The sequence below is a fragment of the Muntiacus reevesi genome, chromosome 15 (genome assembly GCF_963930625.1).
Source record: "Muntiacus reevesi chromosome 15, mMunRee1.1, whole genome shotgun sequence".
NCBI lineage: Eukaryota > Metazoa > Chordata > Mammalia > Artiodactyla > Cervidae > Muntiacus > Muntiacus reevesi.
Genome location: NC_089263.1, coordinates 40355022 through 40376196, shown reverse-complemented (window position 1 = coordinate 40376196; position 21175 = coordinate 40355022). Strand labels below are relative to the sequence as shown.

Sequence of the window (21175 nt, the reverse complement as noted above, 5' to 3'; positions counted from 1 at the left end):
GAAAGAAAAAGAGCTGGAGGAATCAACTGTCATGACTTCAGACTATACTACAAGGTTATAGTCATCAAGACAGTACATACTGGCACAAAAACAGAAATATAGACCAATTACAGGTCTATATTACAGAAATATAGACCAGGAACAAAACAGAAAGTCCAGAGATAAATCCACACACATGCGGGCATCTTATCTTTGACAAAGGAGGCAAAAAATACAATGAAGAAAAGAGAGCCTCTTCAGTAGGGGAAAACTGGACAGCTACATGCAAAAGAATGAAACTAGAACACTCCCTAACACCATACACAAAAATAAACTTAAAATGGGTTAAAAATTTAAATGTAAGGACAGAAACTATAAAATTCTTAGAGGAAAACATAGGCAGTACACTCTTTGACATAAATAGCAGCAAGATTCTCTCTGGCCCATTTCCTAGATTAAGGGCAATAAAAATAAATAAATGGGACCTAATAAAAGCTTTTGCATAGCAATGAAAACTATAAACAAGATGAAAAGACAGTTCTCAGAATGGGAGAAAATAATTTCAAATGAAGCAACTGACAAAGGATTAATCTCCAAAATATATAAGCAGCTCATATAATTCAGTATCAGAGAAACAAACAATCCATTAAAAAATGGGCAGAAAATCTAAACAGACATTTCTCCAAAGAAGGCATACAGATGGCTGATAAACACATGAAAAGATGCTCAATATCACTCATTATTGGATAAATGAAAATCGAAGTCACAGTTAGGTTATCATCTCATACTTTTCAGAATGGCTATCATCAAATAGGGAACCTGCCTGCACTGTTGGTGGAAACATAAACTGATACAGTTATTATGGAAAACAATATGGAGATTCCTTTGAAAACTAGGAATAAATCTACTGACTGATTCATGTTGTTGTACAGCAGAAACCAACACAACACGGTAAAGCAATTTCTACCAGTTAAATAATAAAAATAAATAAGTAAATAAATTTTAAAAAAGAATAAAATGATGATGTGAGAATTCAATCAGTCAATCAGCTGACTGAAAATGGTTGCAGTTTTATACCCAAAAAAAGTGGGAAAACTTTCCCTTAAAAAGCGTTTGAGTGGGAAGATTAGATTGGGAGTTTGAGATTGATATGTAGACACTGCTATATTTAAAATAGATAACCAACAAGGACTTACTGTTAAAAACATGTTTTTAATAAAATAAAATATGAGGGGCAAGCTTTTAAACTTGAGAATATAGAGAACATATGACAATAAGAATTTTTTTCAAATTAGAAAAAATTAGCAAATAAGAATGCAACACAGTGAACACTGTTGCTAAACCACAGCTCAAAAAAGCAGTGAGGGTTGAGTGCATCCAGTAAGGCTTTACAGCTGAAAGAGGAGATATGTGCTCGGCTTTGGGTCACTGGCTTTTAGTTGTGAATGAGAATTATGAGTGTAGAATTTGTGCTGTACTGTCTAGCTGGGATCATTATATAAAGAAAACACATTCATCTTCTTAAATAGCTTCCGTCTGAAATAAGATTTTTTTTTTCTATCATTGACTATGTTATAAAAATCAAAATAAAACAAAATAATCTAAAAAAAGAACCTAAGTTTGGTGAGAAATAAATAAATGCATAAAAGCCTTGAGCTTTAAGCTTCAATACATTTCTTCTGGAAACCTGCAACACGTTTATGCAACTGCATTTTAAAAGATGTATGGAATTTCAGGGTAACCACATTAAACAGATATGAAATATTTATTCTTATTTATGATCCTGTGGCAGACAAGAAATATGATTGCCTGTAGCTCTTTAGGAAAAGCTAGGCCCAAGAATTTTTAAAACCTAAAACAAACAATAACAAAACAGAAGTCCAACTCTGAGAAGAAAATTCACCATTTTTTCTAACATAGTTTTACATATCTGCAATTTAATTTATGAAAGTTTAAAAAGAAATATTTTTAAAAATATGGACACCTCAACTTTATCTAATTAAGAGATACAAAAAAAGAACATATGAAGCAGAAAAATGAATGAGGAAAGCATGCAATTACATGCACACAAAACAATGCCAACTACTGTGCTAATCCATGCAGAATTTAGATTCACTTTGATTTATCTAGCTCATTATTCATTATAGAAGACCAGAATCCAACTTATATGCACCCCAGGGAGACCTACTAAAGTGAACACATTTAAACAGAACCCAGCAAAATCATCAAGTCCATGTGGATATTTAATAAACAGTTTCTGCCACAATAATGATATATCTATGTATCCACGTATACAAATCTTACATTCATCTACTACAAAATATAGTACAGAACTCAAATAAATAAGCTAAAAATACCTCATTGTTTTTGAATGTCTCCTTACCACAACTACCCTTTAATAACATCAAGTTTTCATTACAAACATGATTTACCCCTAAGTGTTCATTAACACACTATTTTAAAAATTGCAGAGTTTTGAGGTGGGGACCCACCCACCCTCTCCCCCACAGTCATAACCATAAGGTGTAAAGTGCTCAAGATGTCTTGGCAAAGGTCAGAGAAAATGAAAATATACATGCCAACTACTGAGTTAATCCACGCAGAGTTTCTAGCATAGGTGTGAACTAACTCCCTGAGGAAGATGTGCTAATTATTCATAGGGCTAAGTTTCTCAGGTTGTAGTCGACCAGGAAAATAATCAAAGGTAATGTATTTTATGCTGATTGTTCCCTTCTGTCCTGATTCCAAAGTCATACAGATGTATCATCAGAGATGCAAAATTATGGAATAGAATAAAGCAGAATCCCTCATAACAGCTAGAGTAGTAATAACCCAAACTGGATGCTACATCTACCACTATGCTACAGTAGATACCATATGAAAATATGAGGAGAATCAACACAAGGACTACCAGACTGAACTCCAAAACAGTTTCACCAGGTAGGTAACATTTTAGCTGTGACTTGGGAAATGTATAGCTATTTTTCTAGAAATAGAAGTTAGGGTAAGGAGTAATGTGATTTCCCAGGGAGACAGAAACCATGTTTCAAGGCATGAATTTCTGAAAGGGCCTGGGTTTTCAGAGGAACAGGAAAGGAAATGTCAGAGGGAGCAACAGACCAGCTGAGTCCAGGTTGTGAAGGAACTTGCAGGCCATGCCCAGACATTTGGACTTAACCTAGGTGTCCCTGGAAGATCAACTGGTAAAGAATCTGCCTGCAATGCAGGAGACCCCAATTCAATTCCTGGGTGGGGAAGATCTGCTGGAGAAGGGATAGGCTACCCACTCCAGTATTCTTGGTCTCCTCTTGTGGCTCAGCTGGTAAAGAATCCGTCTGCAATGAGGGAGACCTGGGTTCCATCCCTGGGCTGAGAAGGTCTTCTGGAGAAGGGAAAGACTACCCACTCCAGTATTCTGGACTGGAGAATTCTATGGACTATATAGTCCATGGGGTCGCAAAGAGTTGGACATGACTGAGTGATTTTCGCTGGGAGGGCAGCCAGAGGCTAAGAGAGGTAAACACTGCAGTTGAAATATTTTTTAAAACAACATTTTACCCGTGTTACTTCCAGGATGTGGACATATGTGCATAAAGGAGGGAGTCTCCTACATGTGTCATGTGGATGACTCTCCCCATCTCGTCACCAGCACCTAACTCCCAAAACTACAGAGGTGGATTCCTTTGGCCAATGTGATAATATTAATTCCCTTTGCAGTAGCAAAGGTTTGAGTTGCAGCCATTCTTAACAGTGTTGTTTGAATTACTTTATAGGGTCTTCTGATAGACTTTAAGTTTCTGGAAAGAGGGGACACTACAGTGCATACTGAAAACTTTCTTTGGAATTTCACTCAGGCCAGCTCCCTCCTCATGAATCAGTTCTCCAGCAGACCTGATACTCATTCTCTCTTCCTCAGGTGAAGAGCATATCACTTTCCATCTTCATTTCACATATTCCATGTCTATTAAACAATGATTTTGGTAAATTTGCCTCATTCAAATAATGAAAAAAATTAGTGGTTTGAGTATCTCATAACAATAGAAGCATCTTACACTAAAAGCCCTCTAGTAACAGCCATGCTGCTAAAACGAACACAGGAGAAATTTCTACCCTGTTCCTTTTTATACTATTCACATGTGTATAAAGAAACACAGCCCTGAGCCCTAATGGCAAGTGATAACAGCTATATCAGTTTGATTTGAGCCCAAAGAGGGCAAACAAAGCCACAGAGAACCAGTCGCCTCTGACTCCCCAGCTACCTTCCTGGTTTGCTGCAGTGGCCTGGTCTAACGGGCCGTTTCTCGCTTCCTGTTACCACCACCCAAGTCCAGCCACTTTGTGTCATTTACTGAACATCCTCATAAACTGTCTCACATCTCTCTCCTTCCCAGATTACTATGCACACACCCACATATTCATGCCAAGACCCAGGTTTTTATCATGTTATTTCTTTGTTCGTAGGTGTCTATAATTACTGGATCAAGCCCAGACTCCACCGAGGGTTTTACAATATTTGTGGCCCTGCAAAATGTCTCTTCTTAAGTTCAGTGACATACATCATTCATCATTCCTCGACGCCAGGGGAAAGGCCCTTCCATCTTTCATATTCAAAGCAGCACATAAAGTTATACCAGTAAACTGCACAACCTCAAAAGGTACCATTTGTATATAACCTGAACAACTATAGGTGGGCAATTCTGAGCCTGGACTTCTCTATAGAATAATTTCTAGCTCAAAAAGTTGTTCTGAGAATTAAGTAAGAGAGAAACATTTACTTTTTCTGGATTTAGTTTTTCTTTTGTAGGTAAAAACTGTTAGGACTGTAACATAACATTTTGAGGCATTTCTTACAATTATGAGTATGGGTGTGTATTCATTCATTCATTTAATAAAGATTTTTTTGACCATATAGCATGTGGGATCTTAGTTCCCCAACCAGGGATTGAACCAGTGCCCCCTGCACTGGAAGCACGAAATCTTAACCACTGAACCCCCAGGGAAGTCTGAAGTAAGGTAAAACAGTACATCTAAAACATAAGGGCTGGTGTCTGGCATGGACTTATTACTTCCTTCCCAAAATTTTTACTTCTTTATAAGGTCACTTGGGAAACTGAAAAAGTTCAAAAGAGTCATTTCATAGAAGTCTTTGCTTCTAAATAAGTGATTATAAATCCCTTGCTATCAATTTGGGAGGAAAGGAAAAATGCATGGAACAAGCAAGACATATCCAAAAGCCCTCTGTTCAAAAGTGTCTCCTTTCAGCATGGTCAACTCTAGCCTGTGCACTGGAAACACCAGCGGAGCCTTTAAAAGTACTGATGCCTAGGTCTAAACTCAGACTCTGATATCACTGGTCTACAACAGGGCCTGGGAAACGGGCTTGTTAAAGATTCCCAGGAGATTCTACTGCATAAGCAAGGATGAGAAACACTCTCTCTACACATGACATACCTGGAAATCAACTGATTTGTTAACATTTTTCGATAAAGGTGTTCATCGCTCTACCCACTTCCATGTTAGGATACTAGTAATTCACATCTTAATATCAGGTCACTTTAATTAGATCACATGTTTCCCTCTTTTGAGATGAAAATTTTGAAATGAAGAGAGTGCGCAAAGGAGCAAAAACAATGGAGAGGAAAAACATCTCTATTTCATAAGCTATGAACAACACTCCTTCTCAAAGGAATTTCAGAATTTCATTTATGTCCCCATTTCTAAAACCTCACATTCCTACTTGCGATGAATCAAAATACAAAATATTTTAAATTAAGAAGAAGCTTAAAATACTAAAGTAGAAAGAATATTAGACTTGAGACCCTGAAAGCTTGTTTGACTCCCAGGTCGATCACCTACTAACATTTCTGGGACTTAATTTCTTCATCTCTACTAGGGGATTAAGGTATGGATTGAATAAAATACTGTAAGTAAAAACTCCTGGAACATATTAGGCATTCAGTAAATCCTACTGAACTAAAAACTCTCCAGGAAAGGGAAGAATTAACTCATATCCTACCTCTGGGGCTGCCCCTAGAAATATCTATCTCCCTGAGATCATAAAAACTGATGGCTACTGTTGCTCAGTGATAGTTCATGCTGACATTATTTTAAAACTAGTTTTTAAGCAACAGACCCCAAAAACACTTCTCTTATCAAAATACTGGTTTCTTTAGATTTTTCTCATTGGACTCATTTCTAAATCCTTTAACAATATTTATTACTTTTCCCTAAACGCTGTTTATATAGTTTCCTTCAAATTGGGAAGCCTGTGATAATTATAATTTTCCATTCTACTATTGCTAATTAAAATTACACAGCTGGACAATCTAGTAAACTTGTTGGGCCACCTCGATAATTAGTCCTCCCATCCTCAACTCTAAATATGCAGGCACATGTGGCTAAGGTCCATACATACCCAAAGATCTTCCATAACATGTGTCACAAATTACAAAAGTTATTTTTTCCATGTCACCCTTCCCAAGTCTTAACCAAGAATATTCATGTGTATTATTAAACATGTTCTTGATGTGAGATTTTTAGATCATCTTCCACAATCATCATGAAAAATATTAATCATGCAACAATCAAAAAGTATTTATTTAGCACTTAGAATGTGTGTGCAGGGGGGTGGAGGCAATTACTCAACAATTAAGACAGACATTTTTTCACATAATTACATATCTAAAATTAGCCTTCTTGAACATTAAACACTCTTGTTCAGTTCAGTTCAGTCACTCAGTCATGTCCAACTCTTTGCAACCCCATAGACTTGCCAGGCTTCCCTGTCCATCACCAACTCTCAGAGCTCACTCAAACTCGTGTCCATTGAGTCGGTGATGCCATCAAACCATCTCATCCTCTGTCATCCCCTTCTCCCACCTTTGATCTTTCCCAGCATCAGGGTCTTTTCAAACGAGTCAGTTCTTTGCATCAGGTGGCCAAAGTATTGGAGTTTCAGCTTCAGTATCAGTCCTTCCAATTAATATTCAGGACCGATTTTCTTTAGGATGGACTGATTGGATCTCCTTGCAGTCCAAGGGACTCTCAAGAGTCTTCAACACAACAGTTCAAAAGCATCAGTCTTGTTACTTCATCCATTTTTCATGGTCAATGATACCAACTGTCTTTATATAACCTAAGCATTAATAATAGGAAAACCTTTTCCACTGCTAATCATTTTACTGAAATCAAACTTCCAGGACACTTGACAGCTAGTATTCATATTCCCTGAGAAGATACACCCTGAGGAAGACGCATTAGCCAAAAGAAGATTCAAGCAACAAATCTGGGCTTCGGGTAAATAAAAAACTTCAACATCCTCATATCTAAAAACATAGAAATCAGCTTCATTTTCTCATTTTCTGAGATTTGATTATGCTTTGGGGTTGTCATCTGATCCCATATAAATACAAAAAAAAAATTTAAGTTGCAAAAATTGGTACCAGGTTACCCTTACTTGCATAATAGATTGCACAATTACAGTACATATCAAAGATATAAGGAAAAAAGCAGTAACTATCAAACTGTTCTGGCACTGACTCAGAGAAAGACATGAATTATACATCATGACCAAGCACACATACATATATAATGAAAGCCAAGTTTCACAAAATAGTATTTATCCTACCTTACGTAATTCTACTTGTTTTAGCACTTTAGTTGATTAAATTGATTTCACAACCACTAACGCACTGAGATATACTTTTTTAAAAACAACCATCTAAAGAGTGAAAGGGAAAATATTTACTCCTGGGGCAAATGTCTTCACCCCTAAACAAAGACATTTGGCCTTTGATCTTAAACTAGTACTTATTTAACTTAAGGTATGTTACAAAGAAAAAGAAAAGCAAGAAGGCAAAGTGGTTGTCTGAGGAGACTTTACAAACAGCTAAGGAAAGAAAAGAAGCAAAAGGCAAAAGAGAAAGGGAATGATATGCCCAAATGAATGCAGAGTTCCAGAGAATAGCAAGGCAAAATAAGGAGGCCTTCTTAAGTTAACGATGAAAAGAAATAAGAGGAAACCAATAGAATGGGAAAGACTAGAGATCTCTTCAAAAAACTGGAGATACCCAGGGAATATTTCATGCAAAAATGGACCAAAAAAAGGACAGAAACAGTAAGGACCTAACAGGAGCAGAAAAGATTAAGAAGAGGTGGCAAGAATACACACAGAACAACTATGCAAAAAAGAGGTCTTAATGGCCCAGATAACCATGATGGTGTGGTTACTCATCTATAGCCAGACATCCTGGAGTGTGAAGTCAAGTCGACTTCAGGAAACATTATAATGAACAAAACTAGTGGAGGTATGGAATTCTAGCTAAGCTATTTAAAATCCTAAAAGATGATGCTGTTAAAGTGATGCACTCAATAGGCCAGCAAATTTGGAAAACTCAGTAGTGGCCACAGGACTGAAAAATGTCAGTTTTCATTCCAATCTCAAAGAAGGGCAGTGCCAAAGAATGTCCCAACTACTGTACAATTGCACTCCTTTCACATGCTAATAAGGTTATGCTCAAAATCCTTCAAGCTAGGCTCCAGTAGTACATGAACAATGAATTTCCAGATGTACAAGCTGGATTTCGAAAAAGCAGAGGAACCAGAGATCAAATTGCTATCATCTGCTGGATCATGGAGAAGGCAAGAGAATTCCAGAAAAATATCTCCATCTGCCTCATTAACTATGGAAAAAGCTTTGACTGTTTGATCACAACAAACTGTGGGAAATTCCTAAAGAGATGAGAATACCAGACCACCTTACCTGTCTCCTGAGAAACTTCTGTTTAGGTCAAGGAGCAACAGTTAGAACCTTACATGCAACAACTGACTGGTTCAAAACTGGGAAAGGAGTAGGCCAAGACTGCATATTGTCACCCTGCTCATTTAACTTCTATGCAGAGTCCATCATGCAAAATGCTGGGCTGGACGAATCCCAAGCTGGAATCAAGATTGCCAGGAGAAATATCAACAACCTCAGATATGCAAAGGATACCACTCTCTAATGGAAGAAGGTGAAGAGGAACTAAAGAGCCTCTTGATGAGGGTGAAAGAGGAGAGTGAAAAGCTGGTTTAAAGCTCAACATTCAAAAACTAAGATCATGGTATCTGGTCCTATCACTTCATGGCAAAATGAAGGGGGAAAAGTGGAAACATTGACAAATTTTATTTTCTTGAGCTCCAAATCACTGTGGATGGTAACTGCAGCCTTGAAATTAAAAGGCAACTGCTGCTTGGAAGGAAAGCTATGACAAACCAAGACAGTGTATTAGAAGGCAGAGATATCACTTCACTGACAAAGGTCTGTATAGTCAAAGCTATGATTTTTCCATTAGTCATGTACAGATGTGAGAGTTGGACCACAAAGAAGGTTTGATGCTTTCATATTGTGGTGCTGGAGAAGACTCTTGAGAGTCTCTTGGACTGCAAGGAGATAAAACCAGTCAATCCTAAAGGAAATCAACTCTGAATACACATTGGAAGGACTGTTCCTGAAGCTGAAGCTCCAGTCCATTGGACACCTGATGCAAAGAGCTGACTCACTGAAAAAGACCCTGATGCTGGTAAAGACTGAAGGCAAAAGGAGAAGCGAGTGGCAGAGGAGGAGATGGTTTGATAGCATCACTGACTTAATGGACATGAATATGAGCAAACTCCAGGGCTTCCCTGGTGGCTCAGAAGGTAAAGAATTCGGCTGCCATGTGGGAGACCTGGGTTCTATCCCTGGGTCAGGAAGATCCCCTGGAGGATGGCATGGCAACCCAGTACAGTATTCTTGCCTTGAGAATCCCCATGAATGGAAGAGCCTGACAGGCTACAGTCTATACGGGTGTACAGAGTCAGACACAACTGAGACGAGTAAGCAGCAGGAGATAGTGGAGGAAGGAGGAGCATGGTATGCTACAATCCACGGGGTTGCAAAGATTGGATACAACTTGGTGACTGAACAACAAAATATTACAAACTGAAAACTACTTAAAAATCTTTTAATTGAATATTTCAGGCTTTCACACAGTTTATTAACCTTAAGATCAGATCCTCTAAGCCCTAAACTATGATGTCAGAAGTTGAGTTCCACTCAGAATTTCTGTTATAAAGAATTTCTGAAACCCCTATGGTGTGTTTTGGATGTACCCAAGAATTCACCCTGGCTGTTGCTCACTGTTACAGCCTGTAGACTCCACAACTGCCACTTTAGTACAGCCTCTGCCGCCACAGGCAGAGCCTGTTCTGCTCCAGTGGTGAGGGGAAGAGAATATTCTTTCCCTCTATACCTGTGGAGCAAGGACGAGAGAAGGCCGGGCACCCAGGCACAGACAGCTGAGACAGGTCCTCCACGCTGTGCCCACAGCCCTTTCCCTTCCCTGGGTTCCCATGCTGCCAGCTGGTGGCTGCTTAAGATGGGTTCTAGAACCGAGAACACACTTAACCATGAATCACACTCCCTCCCTGCTCTGGGGAAGATTCCTTGCCCCATGATGAAGGTGAATCCCGTTCCAGGAGTTCATCATCCCAGGACTTCCATTGTCTTCAGTTCGTCAGGTACATCTGACATGAGAATCCCAGCTGTGGAGAGGATTCAAGCCTTTTCCCCCAGCAAGCCTTCCAGACCCTCCATGTGAGTCACTGGGTATCTAGATTTAATTCCAGATGTCAGGCACATCTCAGTCTGGGTATAGCCCAGTCAGAACATCTTATAAACTCAGTATCTACTCAGTGTTCTAACTTTGAGAATCTTAAGCCTGTTATTTAGGGAGCTGATTCCAGTAAAGTCACTTCAAGACTTTTATTTGTCATCCAGCCACATCTTTTAGTCTAAGCTTTGCCTCTTTCCTGATATCATGCTTCCAGGAATATAAATAACTTTCTCTCTAAGATGACTGTTAATCAGGAAGCATAGGTATCTAATTTGCTTATTTAGCACCCAAATATATTCATTCAGAGCAGAAGTTGCAGTTAGAGTCAAACCCTTTTAAGGTTCTTGTTCTGGTTTTCCCACACAGAATAGTCTCTGAATCCAAAGGAATGGGGTTGGGGTGGAGGGGTGGGGGAGAGTTTCTAAAAATGGCTCAGATTGTATCTGGAAGCTAAGAAGCAAAATATGTGGATTACATATTTTAATCTTAAGGTGAGATATTTTTAATTCACCCTCTAGAACAATAACCACCACCCCCTCCCATTTTGGGGACTTCATAATAGTGGTTTGTAGTTCATCCTAAGGTTTACAAGAAAACTTCCCCTAAGAACTTGGAAATAGGTTGGTAAGAGTAGTCTCTGATAAATAAACTTTCAGATCAACACAATGACCAGAAGAGAAGTTTAGTTACCTTTAAAGAAAAAGAACTGTTCCAGGCCCTCTAGTTTATTGACTGGAAATCCTTACCAAAGAAGGAGTCAAACTGAAAGTGGGGTGGGAGGAAGACCAATACAGCTACTTATAGAAAGAATAGACTCTCCCAGGCAGACTCCCCAGACAAGATCTCCAAGATTTCTGAATCACTCACAGACTCTCCCTCAAGGGAGAGTAATGTCCCAAATGCATTTGGGCCTGATTCATCCAACACCATTGTCTTAATTCAATCCTCACCAAGCAGGCTTCCTGCTTGTTAATTCCAGAGCAAGCCTGCCTAGGGGAGAGAAGGCACTGACATAAAGATTTGGGCTTATCTATCCAACCACAGATACGAACCAAGCTACTCACAGATGCCCAGCCCCTGCCCTAGGCAACAGGGATATAGTGGAGAATTATACATTTGAGGTCCTTGGAACTAATACAAATAAATAAGGAAATTAAAGCTAATGATAAGAACTATGACAAAAAATAAGCTGAATAATGGACTAGATAATTGCTGGGGGAGGAGATGAGTATTTTAATAGGGATCAGGAATAGCTTATTTGAGAAAGTGACATTGAATATAAAATCAGAGGGTGAACCCCACTCTGAACAATTTCCAAAAGCATCTCTCAACTAATCTAAGTTATATATCAACAGGATGGAAGAGAAGACCGTGACGACAAGATTTAGAACAATCAGTGTGAAAGGAAGTTTGAGGTAGGTAGACAAGTTAGATAAGGGTAGCTCCTTTTTCTATGCTTGCCTTTCACCAACCATAGCACAGGTCCCACCTCACTCCCAAACCCTGCTCAACCCTCTCCCAGGTTTGTGCCTCCGGATATCAGAACTGGACTGTGCCTCTGGCTCACTGTTTGATGAGGATCCAGAAGCTACCAGATCAAGCTAGAGGATGAGCATTTCTAGGCAGAGGACACAGGAAAAGCTGTGAGGCAAGAACTAGCCTAACGTTTCTTTGGAACTTTCAATCCACTTGGAGCTTTATAAACAAGGTGAAAGTAATAGGAGACATGGATAGAGAAGTCGGCAAGGACAGAGCCACAGGAAGAGAACTGGATTTTATTACAAGTCAACAGGAAGCAAGGGAGTTACATGACTGTTTTACATGTTTAAAAGATCTCATAGCTGCTATGTAGAAGATAAACTGCAACATAGTAGAAGAGGCTCTAAAAGTAACCCAGGCAAGCAGTAACATGGCTTGACCCCAGTGGCGGCAGTAGTGTAGGGGAGAAGTGAATGGATCTAGGGCATATTTTGAAGATGGATCCCTAGAACTTTTAACAGACATATATGTGGGGCATGGAGTCATGTTTTGGCTTGGCAAAAAAAAGTGGTGCCTTTTACTGAAATTGGGAAAACAGCACTGGGGAGGCATTCAGGGCTTTTCAGTGAGCATATCGGTTTGAGATGCTCACTAGAGACACAAGATGTCTGTTAGGAAGTTGGGGCTCCTAGAAAATGTTGTGATGGATATACATAAATTGAGAAATTATCTGTGCCTAGATGGTTGGAGCATAAGAAGACTGAGCGCTGAAGAAATGATGCTTTGGAATTGTGGTGATGGAGAAGACTCTTGACAGTCCCTTGGGCTGCAAGGAGATCAAATCAGTCAATCCTAAAGGAAATCAACCCTGAATATTCATAGGAAGGACTGATGCTGAAGCTCTAATACTTTGGCCACCTGATGCGAAGAGATAACTCATTGGAAAAGACCCTGTTGCTGGGAAAGATTGAAAGTAAAACAAGAAGAGGGTGGCAGAGGATGAGATGGTTAGATAGTATCACTGACTCAAAGGACATGAATTTGAGCAAACTCTGGGAGGACAGAGGAGGCTGGCATGCTGCAGTCCATGGGGTGCAAAGAGTCAGACATGACTTAGCAACTGAACAACAAGATGGTCCTTAAAGCCATGGTATTCCCATCCTTGTGACAGTTTTTTTTTTTTCACTGTATAATAAATAAACTGAATAATTCACCAAGGCATAAAGACAACCCAGGATGCCCCACAGCAGATGGCTGGCTTTGCCCCAGCTGGGCCTGCCTGTCTGCTTTGCATGCACCTAACTTAAGAGCTGCTTCTACAAGGGTGTCTTGCTGTGATTTCACATATAAAATTCTGTGACCCAGGGCCCTTTTTTTCTTGGGGATCCAATGTGGAAATCTGAAGAACTGACATGTATTTAAAGTATTTTTTAATGTATCTAAATGCTTATTTGGTTGATTTAAAAAATATTACACAGAGGGGAAACTTAAATAAGCAGATTAGGAGACCAAAACTAAACCCTTGAGTTGACAGGGCCATAGTTCACTCACCAGAGCTCTTTGACTTTGGGTTCAAGGTGGAAGGGCTCTATTATTAGAATTATCATTAGAAAATTCTATTACTATAGAATATTCAGAGACTGTTGGTTAAGTCACCCGATAAACTAAGCATCAAAGAAAGTAATAAAAGAACTCCTAGAATAAAGTTAACATGAGACGATTTCACTTCAGCCCTTAAAATGTTATTGATTAACTACTTTGTGACCACTGTGTTGACTTCCTGCTCGCCAGGCTCCATTCTCAGCAGGGCAGACAGACCACACAGTGGGACAGAGCTAGATAGAGAGAGTAAGATGCCTTTTGAGTGAGAAAGTAATAGGCAGTTCCAATAAGAAAAAGTAAACTGCCCTACAGGGGATTTCTCGACACTGAACAAAATCCTGGTTGACATACAAAACTTCATGTTCCTATCTGGAATGAAAATTTAAGTTTTTACCTAAGTACTATTGATGCAATTAAATGTAGTCAGTTGACACATTGTTTTTAGATGCACTTAGCATTTTTAGTAGAGTCTTCTAAAGAGATTGCCATTCCCCCATTCTCATTTATCATTTACCACATTTTCTGTGTAAATCTGAAAGATTCTGTGCTTAATTGGGCTTCCCTGGTGGGCTGCCATCTAGGGGGTCACACAGAGTCGGACACGACTGACGTGACTTAGCAGCAGCAGCAGGTGGCTCAAACAGCAAAGAACCCTCCTGCAATGTGGGAGACCTGGGTTTGATAGCTGGGTTGGGAAGATCTTATTTTAGAGAGCAACAGTTAGTAGGATTGCGGAGGAGCCCCCAACTTCCTTCTGTCTTCAATCTGGAGGAGCCAAAGGGCTGGTGGTCGTTGTTTAGTCACTAAGTTGTGTCCGACTCTTGCAACCCCACGGACTGCCAAGCTCCTCTGTCCTTGGGATTCTCTAGGCAAGAATACGGGAGTGGGTTGCCATTTCCTTCTCCAGCTAGAGGGCTGCTCCTCTGATTAAAGGGACTGTGTTGCAGGAACTGATGTGCAGCAGGACACACACTCTGCTGCCACAGGAGGGCGACCAGCCAGCCGGCCCTCCAGTAAAGCTCGTTCCCAGCCACCTCTGATACCCTCTTGGTGCTTTCTCCTTCCTAAGAACCTATAGAAAGAAGATCACCCCACCTGCTCAGCCTGGGAGAGGTCAAGACACCTTGGCATTGTGGTCTTTTTGTTTTTTCTCTCTAAAACCCCTCCCCTTCCCTTTCTTGAAAACTCTCTCTTATGGGGTAGCTGGGGCCCAGATTTGCTGAGCCAGCCTGAGGAGGCTGAGCTAGATCTGCTCCAGGCTTTGGGGCACCTGTGCTCCCTCAACTGTCCTGTCCCTTCACGATGATGGATGCATCTAACAAGCCATTTAAGCATTAAGATCCAAGAATCTGTTTGGTCTTGGGTTGCAGATCATTTAATATGAACCGGTTTAGGCAGAGGAATTCTCCTTAAGATCTCACCTAACTGACTAGAAAGTTACATTGGGGTTTGGGGCCAATGCCCTAATTGGTTATAAATCTGCCTTGCTTTTTTCCCACCATTGAGTTGAGTGTGTATTTCCCTTGGGAACCTGGAAGAGAGAAGTGGCCATGAGAGGGCAAGATTTCCTGTATCTTGAGATCCCCAGGCCAAAATCTCTATTAATAGCACTCTTTACTAGCATCTCCATTTCATTATTATCAACAGTCAGGCTTCTGAAGGGCTCAAGAAGTCACACACATTTTTTTAATGTCTGAACTTTAGATGAGTTGTTATAAAAGCACCTTTGTTCTGCACGATGCATTGTACCTGGATGAAAGAACACATTCTAAAAGGAAAACACCGCCCTCCCCCACCATGCCAGAATCCATTGTTTGCCACAAAGGCAGCATCGACTTCAATAGGAGGTAGTAATCACATACATATACAATCATGGCTCAGTTTGGCTTTTTTTTTTTAATCTATGAGAGTCTTTAGTAAACCTTTTGTAATATTTTTATTCTTTACTACTGATTTCTATGGCATTGCACAAAAATATCCCCCTGCTTTCCTCATTTCTCTGCATTATCCCCTGAGGTTAGTTTTATTTTAGGTGCTCAGTTCACAAAGTAAAAGCAGGAAAGAAATCTGCCCATGTTTAGCTACAAAAATAATAGTTTCAAACCTGTTGTTCTGATTTCCTTCTTGGATGCTTTCTCATTGAGAATTACAGAACTCGGGCCCTAGTTCCCGCAGACACCTTCAGACTTCTGTCTGGAATGGACCTGAGCCCAGAGACCTTCCTTACCTTTAGTTGAACTAGATGCACATCCACATGCTTGCTGTCTGAGTCCTGCTGGACCGAATAGGTTAGGTCTCGGACCCTCTCTGAGGTCATCCGGAGCCAGGTCTCAATCTCAGGTAAGTGGAGGACAATCTTCCAGTCGGCCCCTGTATGTAACGGGGGAGGCTTTTCGTACTGCTGGTCAGGATCCATGTCCCTCATCACCTCTTCTCCCTCACCCTGCTCCACAGTGGGCGTCAGGTTGATGGCCATGGGTGAAGCATCAGTAGCCATGGGATCCAGGTCCTGTGACCTCAGAGGGGAAAGTGTCACGCTCATGGTTAACATGGAGAAGTCTAAACCTTACTTCTTTCCAAAACAGCTGAAAGGCAAGAGGAAAGAAGAAAGCAAAAGTCAGACAAGATTGCCAAATAAAGGAATGATACTTTGCAGAAGAAACAAGATTTCTAAATTAAGCCAGCTTTCTAAATTAAGAAACCATAGCTCATAACAAAAACAGAAAGAGGTGCTCTGAGTTTCTACCAACTAGGTCCAAGACTCAGCATAAAACAGGAACACAAAACTGTATGGTAATGCCTATCCCAACATCCATTCTCTTCTTACTCCTTAATAACAAAATCCTAGTTTTCAGTTCTGTATACATTTGCCAGGAATTTAAAACTACATTCCCTGCCTCCATCGGAGCTCGCTGTGGTCATGTGGCTAAGTTCTGACCAATGAAATGCATGGTTTCTTTTAAGATAAAGTTGATTAGTTTACTAATGATCTAACTATGTCATTTATCTTTTTTCTGTAACCAATTTGACATAAAATAACAGCTCAGGATCTTTAAACATTTTAAATAGACATTATTTTTAGTTTCAGGAAAAACTTCTTCTACTCGGGGCAATGGGTTCCTTGTCCTTTTCTAAGTCTTTTTCTAGTTCTATGCATTCAAGTCAGTTTATAGCCTCATTTCCCCACAGATGAAAGGCAACTGATCAAAATGTGAAATGTGATTATCAGAAAGTAGCTATATTTCTTTATATTCTTAAGATTAACTTAATACAAAAACAAAATTATTTTACCTATAAACATGGAGGGGGAATAAACAAAAATGTTCCCAGTTTGACTTGGAATATGTCACATTCCATACAGGAATGAGCACAGGGAATAATAAGACTTATTGAAATGACAAAAGCCTTAAGAATAATTTATTCTTATTATTTCAGAAGCTTTCTAAATCATACGCCCTCTCCCAATTTCTTGATTTTTTTTTTTTTTTAAATATTATTTTATTAGTTGGAGGCCAATCACTTTACAACATTTCAGTGGGTTTTGTCATACATTGACATGAATCAGCCATATAGTTACACGTATTCCCCATCCCGATCCCCCCTCCCACCTCCCTCCCCACCCGACTCCTCAGGGTCCTCCCAGTGCACCAGGCAAGAGCACCTGATTCATGCATCCCACCTGGGCTGGTGGTCCGTTTCACCATAGATAGTATACATGCTGTTCTTTCAAAACATCCCACCCTCACGTTCTCCCCCAGAGTTCAAAAGTCTGTTCTGTACTTCTGTGTCTCTTTTTCTGTTTTGCATATAGGGTTATCGCCACCATCTATCTAAATTCCGTATATATGTGTTAGTATACTGTAATGTTCTTTATCTTTCTGGCTTACTTCACTCTGTATAATGGGCTCCAGTTTCATCCATCTCATTAGAACTGATTCAAATGAATTCTTTTTAACGGCTGAGTAATATTCCATGGTGTATATGTACCACAGCTTCCTTATCCATTCATCTGTTGATGGGCATCTAGGTTGCTTCCATGTCCTGGCTATTATAAACAGTGCTGCGATGAACATTGGGGTGCACGTGTCTCTTTCAGATCTGGATTCCTCAGTGTGTATGCCTAGAAGTGGTATTGCTGGGTCATATGGTAGTTCTATTTCCAGTTTTTTAAGAAATCTCCACACTGTTTTCCATAGTGGCTGTACTAGTTTGCATTCCCACCAACAGTGTAAGAGGGTTCCCTTTTCTCCACACCCTCTCCAGCATTTATTGCTTGTAGACTTTTGGATAGCAGCCATCCTGACTGGCGTGTAATGGTACCTCATTGTGGTTTTGATTTGCATTTCTCTGATGATGAGTGATGTTGAGCATCTTTTCATGTGTTTGTTAGCCATCTGTATGTCTTCTTTGGAGAAATGTCTGTTTAGTTCTTTGGCCCATTTTTTGATTGGGTCGTTTATTTTTCTGGAATTGAGCTTCAGGAGTTGCTTGTATATTTTTGAGATTAATCCTTTGTCTGTTTCCTCATTTGTTATTATTTTCTCCCAATCTGAGGGCTGTCTTTTCACCTTACTTATAATTTCCTTTGTTGTGCAAAAGCTTTTAATTTTCATTAGGTCCCATTTGTTTATTTTTGCTTTTATTTCCAATATTCTGGGAGGTGGGTCATAGAAGATCTTGCTGTGATTTATGTCGGAGAGTGTTTTGCCTATGTTCTCCTCTAGGAGTTTTATAGTTTCTGGTCTTACATTTAGATCTTTAATCCATTTTGAGTTTATTTTACAGGCCAATATCACTGATGAACATAGATGCAAAAATCCTTAACAAAATTCTAGCAAACAGAATCCAACAACATATTAAAAAAATCATACACCATGACCAAGTGGGCTTTATCCCAGGAATGCAAGGATTCTTTAATATCCACAAATCAATCAACGTAATACACCACATTAACAAATTGAAAGATAAAAACCATATGATTATCTCAATAGATGCAGAGAAAGCCTTTGACAAAATTCAACACTCATTTATGATTAAAACTCTCCAGAAAGCAGGAATAGAAGGAACATACCTCAACATAATAAAAGCTATATATGACAAACCCACAGCAAGCATCACCCTCAATGGTGAAAAATTGAAAGCATTTCCTCTGAAATCAGGAACAAGACAAGGATGCCCACTCTCACCACTACTATTCAACATAGTGTTGGAAGTTTTGGCCACAGCAATCAGAGCAGAAAAAGACATAAAAGGAATCCAGATAGGAAAAGAAGAAGTGAAACTCTCGCTGTTTGCAGATGACATGATCCTCTACATAGAAAACCCTAAAGACTCTTCCAGAAAATTACTAGAGCTAATCAATGAATATAGTAAAGTTGCAGGATATAAAATTAACACACAGAAATCCCTTGCATTCCTATACACTAACAATGAAAAAACAGAAAGAGAAATTAAGGAAACAATACCATTCACCATTGCAACAAAAAGAATAAAATACTTAGGAGTATATCTACCTAAAGAAACAAAAGACCTATACATAGAAAACTATAAAACACTGATGAAAGAAATCAAAGAGGACACAAACAGATGGAGAAACATACCGTGTTCATGGATTGGAAGAATCAATATTGTCAAAATGGCTATTCTACCCAAAGCAATCTATAGATTCAATGCAATCCCTATCAAGCTACCAACGGTATTTTTCACAGAACTAGAACAAATAATTTCACAATTTGTATGGAAATACAAAAAAACTCGAATAGCCAAAGTAATCTTGAGAAAGAAGAAAGGAACTGGAGGAATCAACCTGCCTGACTTCAGACTCTACTACAAAGCCACAGTCATCAAGACAGTATGGTACTGGCACAAAGACAGAAATATAGATCAATGGAACAGAATAGAAAGCCCAGAGATAAATCCACGAACCTATGGACACCTCATCTTTGACAAAGGAGGCAAGGATATACAATGGAAAAAAGACAATCTCTTTAACAAGTGGTACTGGGAAAACTGGTCAACCACTTGTAAAAGAATGAAACTAGAACACTTTCTAACACCATACACAAAAATAAATTTCTTGATTTTTTAAATTACATGATAAGGGGGTTAACAGATGAACTTTTGAAAACAAAGTTATTTGCAAAGAGCAAAATATTATGTTATAAGGTAAGTTTATCACATTGGTACCTGCCTTAGAGAATGGTTTTAGGCTTCAACAGCTTTTCTACACCTGATTGCAAGAGGGAGAAATCCACACCCCACATTTTGAACCACTCTCACATGCAACCTTTAAAATAACAATAATACTAGACTTGACTGTTTTTTAAAAACTAACAGAATCCTGCTCAAACTCTTCCAGAAAATTGCAGAAGAAAACCTCTCCATCACCCTAATACCAAAACCAGACAAAGATGCCACAAAAAAAAAAAGAAAAAAACAGGCCAGTATCACTAATGAACATAGATGCAAAAATCCTCAACAAAATTCTAGCAAATAGAATCCAACAATACATTAAAAGGATCATACATAGTGATCAAGTGGGCTTTATCCCAGGGATGCAAGGATTCTTCAATATACGGAAATCAATCAATGTGATACACCATCTTAACAAATTCAAAGATAAAAAACATATGATCACCTCAATACAGGCAGAGAAGGCTTTTGACAAAATTCAATACCCATTTATGATTTAAAAAAAAAAAAAAACTCCCCAGAAAGTAGGCACAGAAGAAACTACCCCCACATAGTAAGGGCCGTATGTGACAAACCCACAGCAAACATTATTCTCAATGCCAAAGAACTTAAACCTGATCCTCTAAGATCAGGAACAAGACAAGTGTACCCACTCTCACTACTATTACTCAACATAGTTTTGGAAGTCCTAGTCACAGCAATCAGAGAAGAAAAAGAAATAAAACGAATGCAGATTTATAAAAGATGAAGTAAAACTCTCACTGTTTACAGATGACATACTACTATACATAAAAAACCTTAAAGATGCCACTAGAAAATTACTAGAGCTAATCAATGAATATAATAAAGTCACAGGATATAAAAGTAATGCACAAAATCCCTTGTATGCATATACACTAACAATGAAAAATCAGAGAGAAATTAGGGAAAAATCAATTAGAACGTATCAAAATTTCACTGAGAGGGATAAAACTCCAGAAGAGTGAGCTTTCTTATGTTCAGTCACTCAGTTGTGTCTGACTCTTTACAACCCCTTGAACTGTAGCCTGCCTGGCTCTTCTGTCTATGTGATTTTCCAGGCAAGAATACTGAAGTAGAAATACTGGAGTGGAGAAGGGAGTGTCATTCCCTTCTCCAGGGGATCTTCCCAACCCAAGAATCTAACCCAGGTCTTTTGTATTGCAGGCAGATTCTTTACCATCTGAGCTACCAGGTAATGTGTGTTATTTATACCAGATATGTCTGTAAGACTTTCCAGAGGAATAAATATGGAAGATTCTTGCTTCTGG

The 21175-nt window shown here is 39.2% G+C and overlaps 1 protein-coding gene across 1 annotated transcript in view; it reads right to left on the bottom strand.

Annotated features, from left to right (window-relative positions):
* The window catches only part of AKAP6 (A-kinase anchoring protein 6), a 441039-nt gene that overhangs the window by 360229 nt on the left and 59635 nt on the right, over positions 1–21175 (bottom strand). The window contains exon 2 of the mRNA XM_065906586.1: positions 15922–16279. Within this exon, the coding sequence (XP_065762658.1) occupies positions 15922–16245 (324 nt within the window). The 5' untranslated portion in view covers positions 16246–16279. The remainder of the gene's footprint in view (positions 1–15921; positions 16280–21175) is intronic.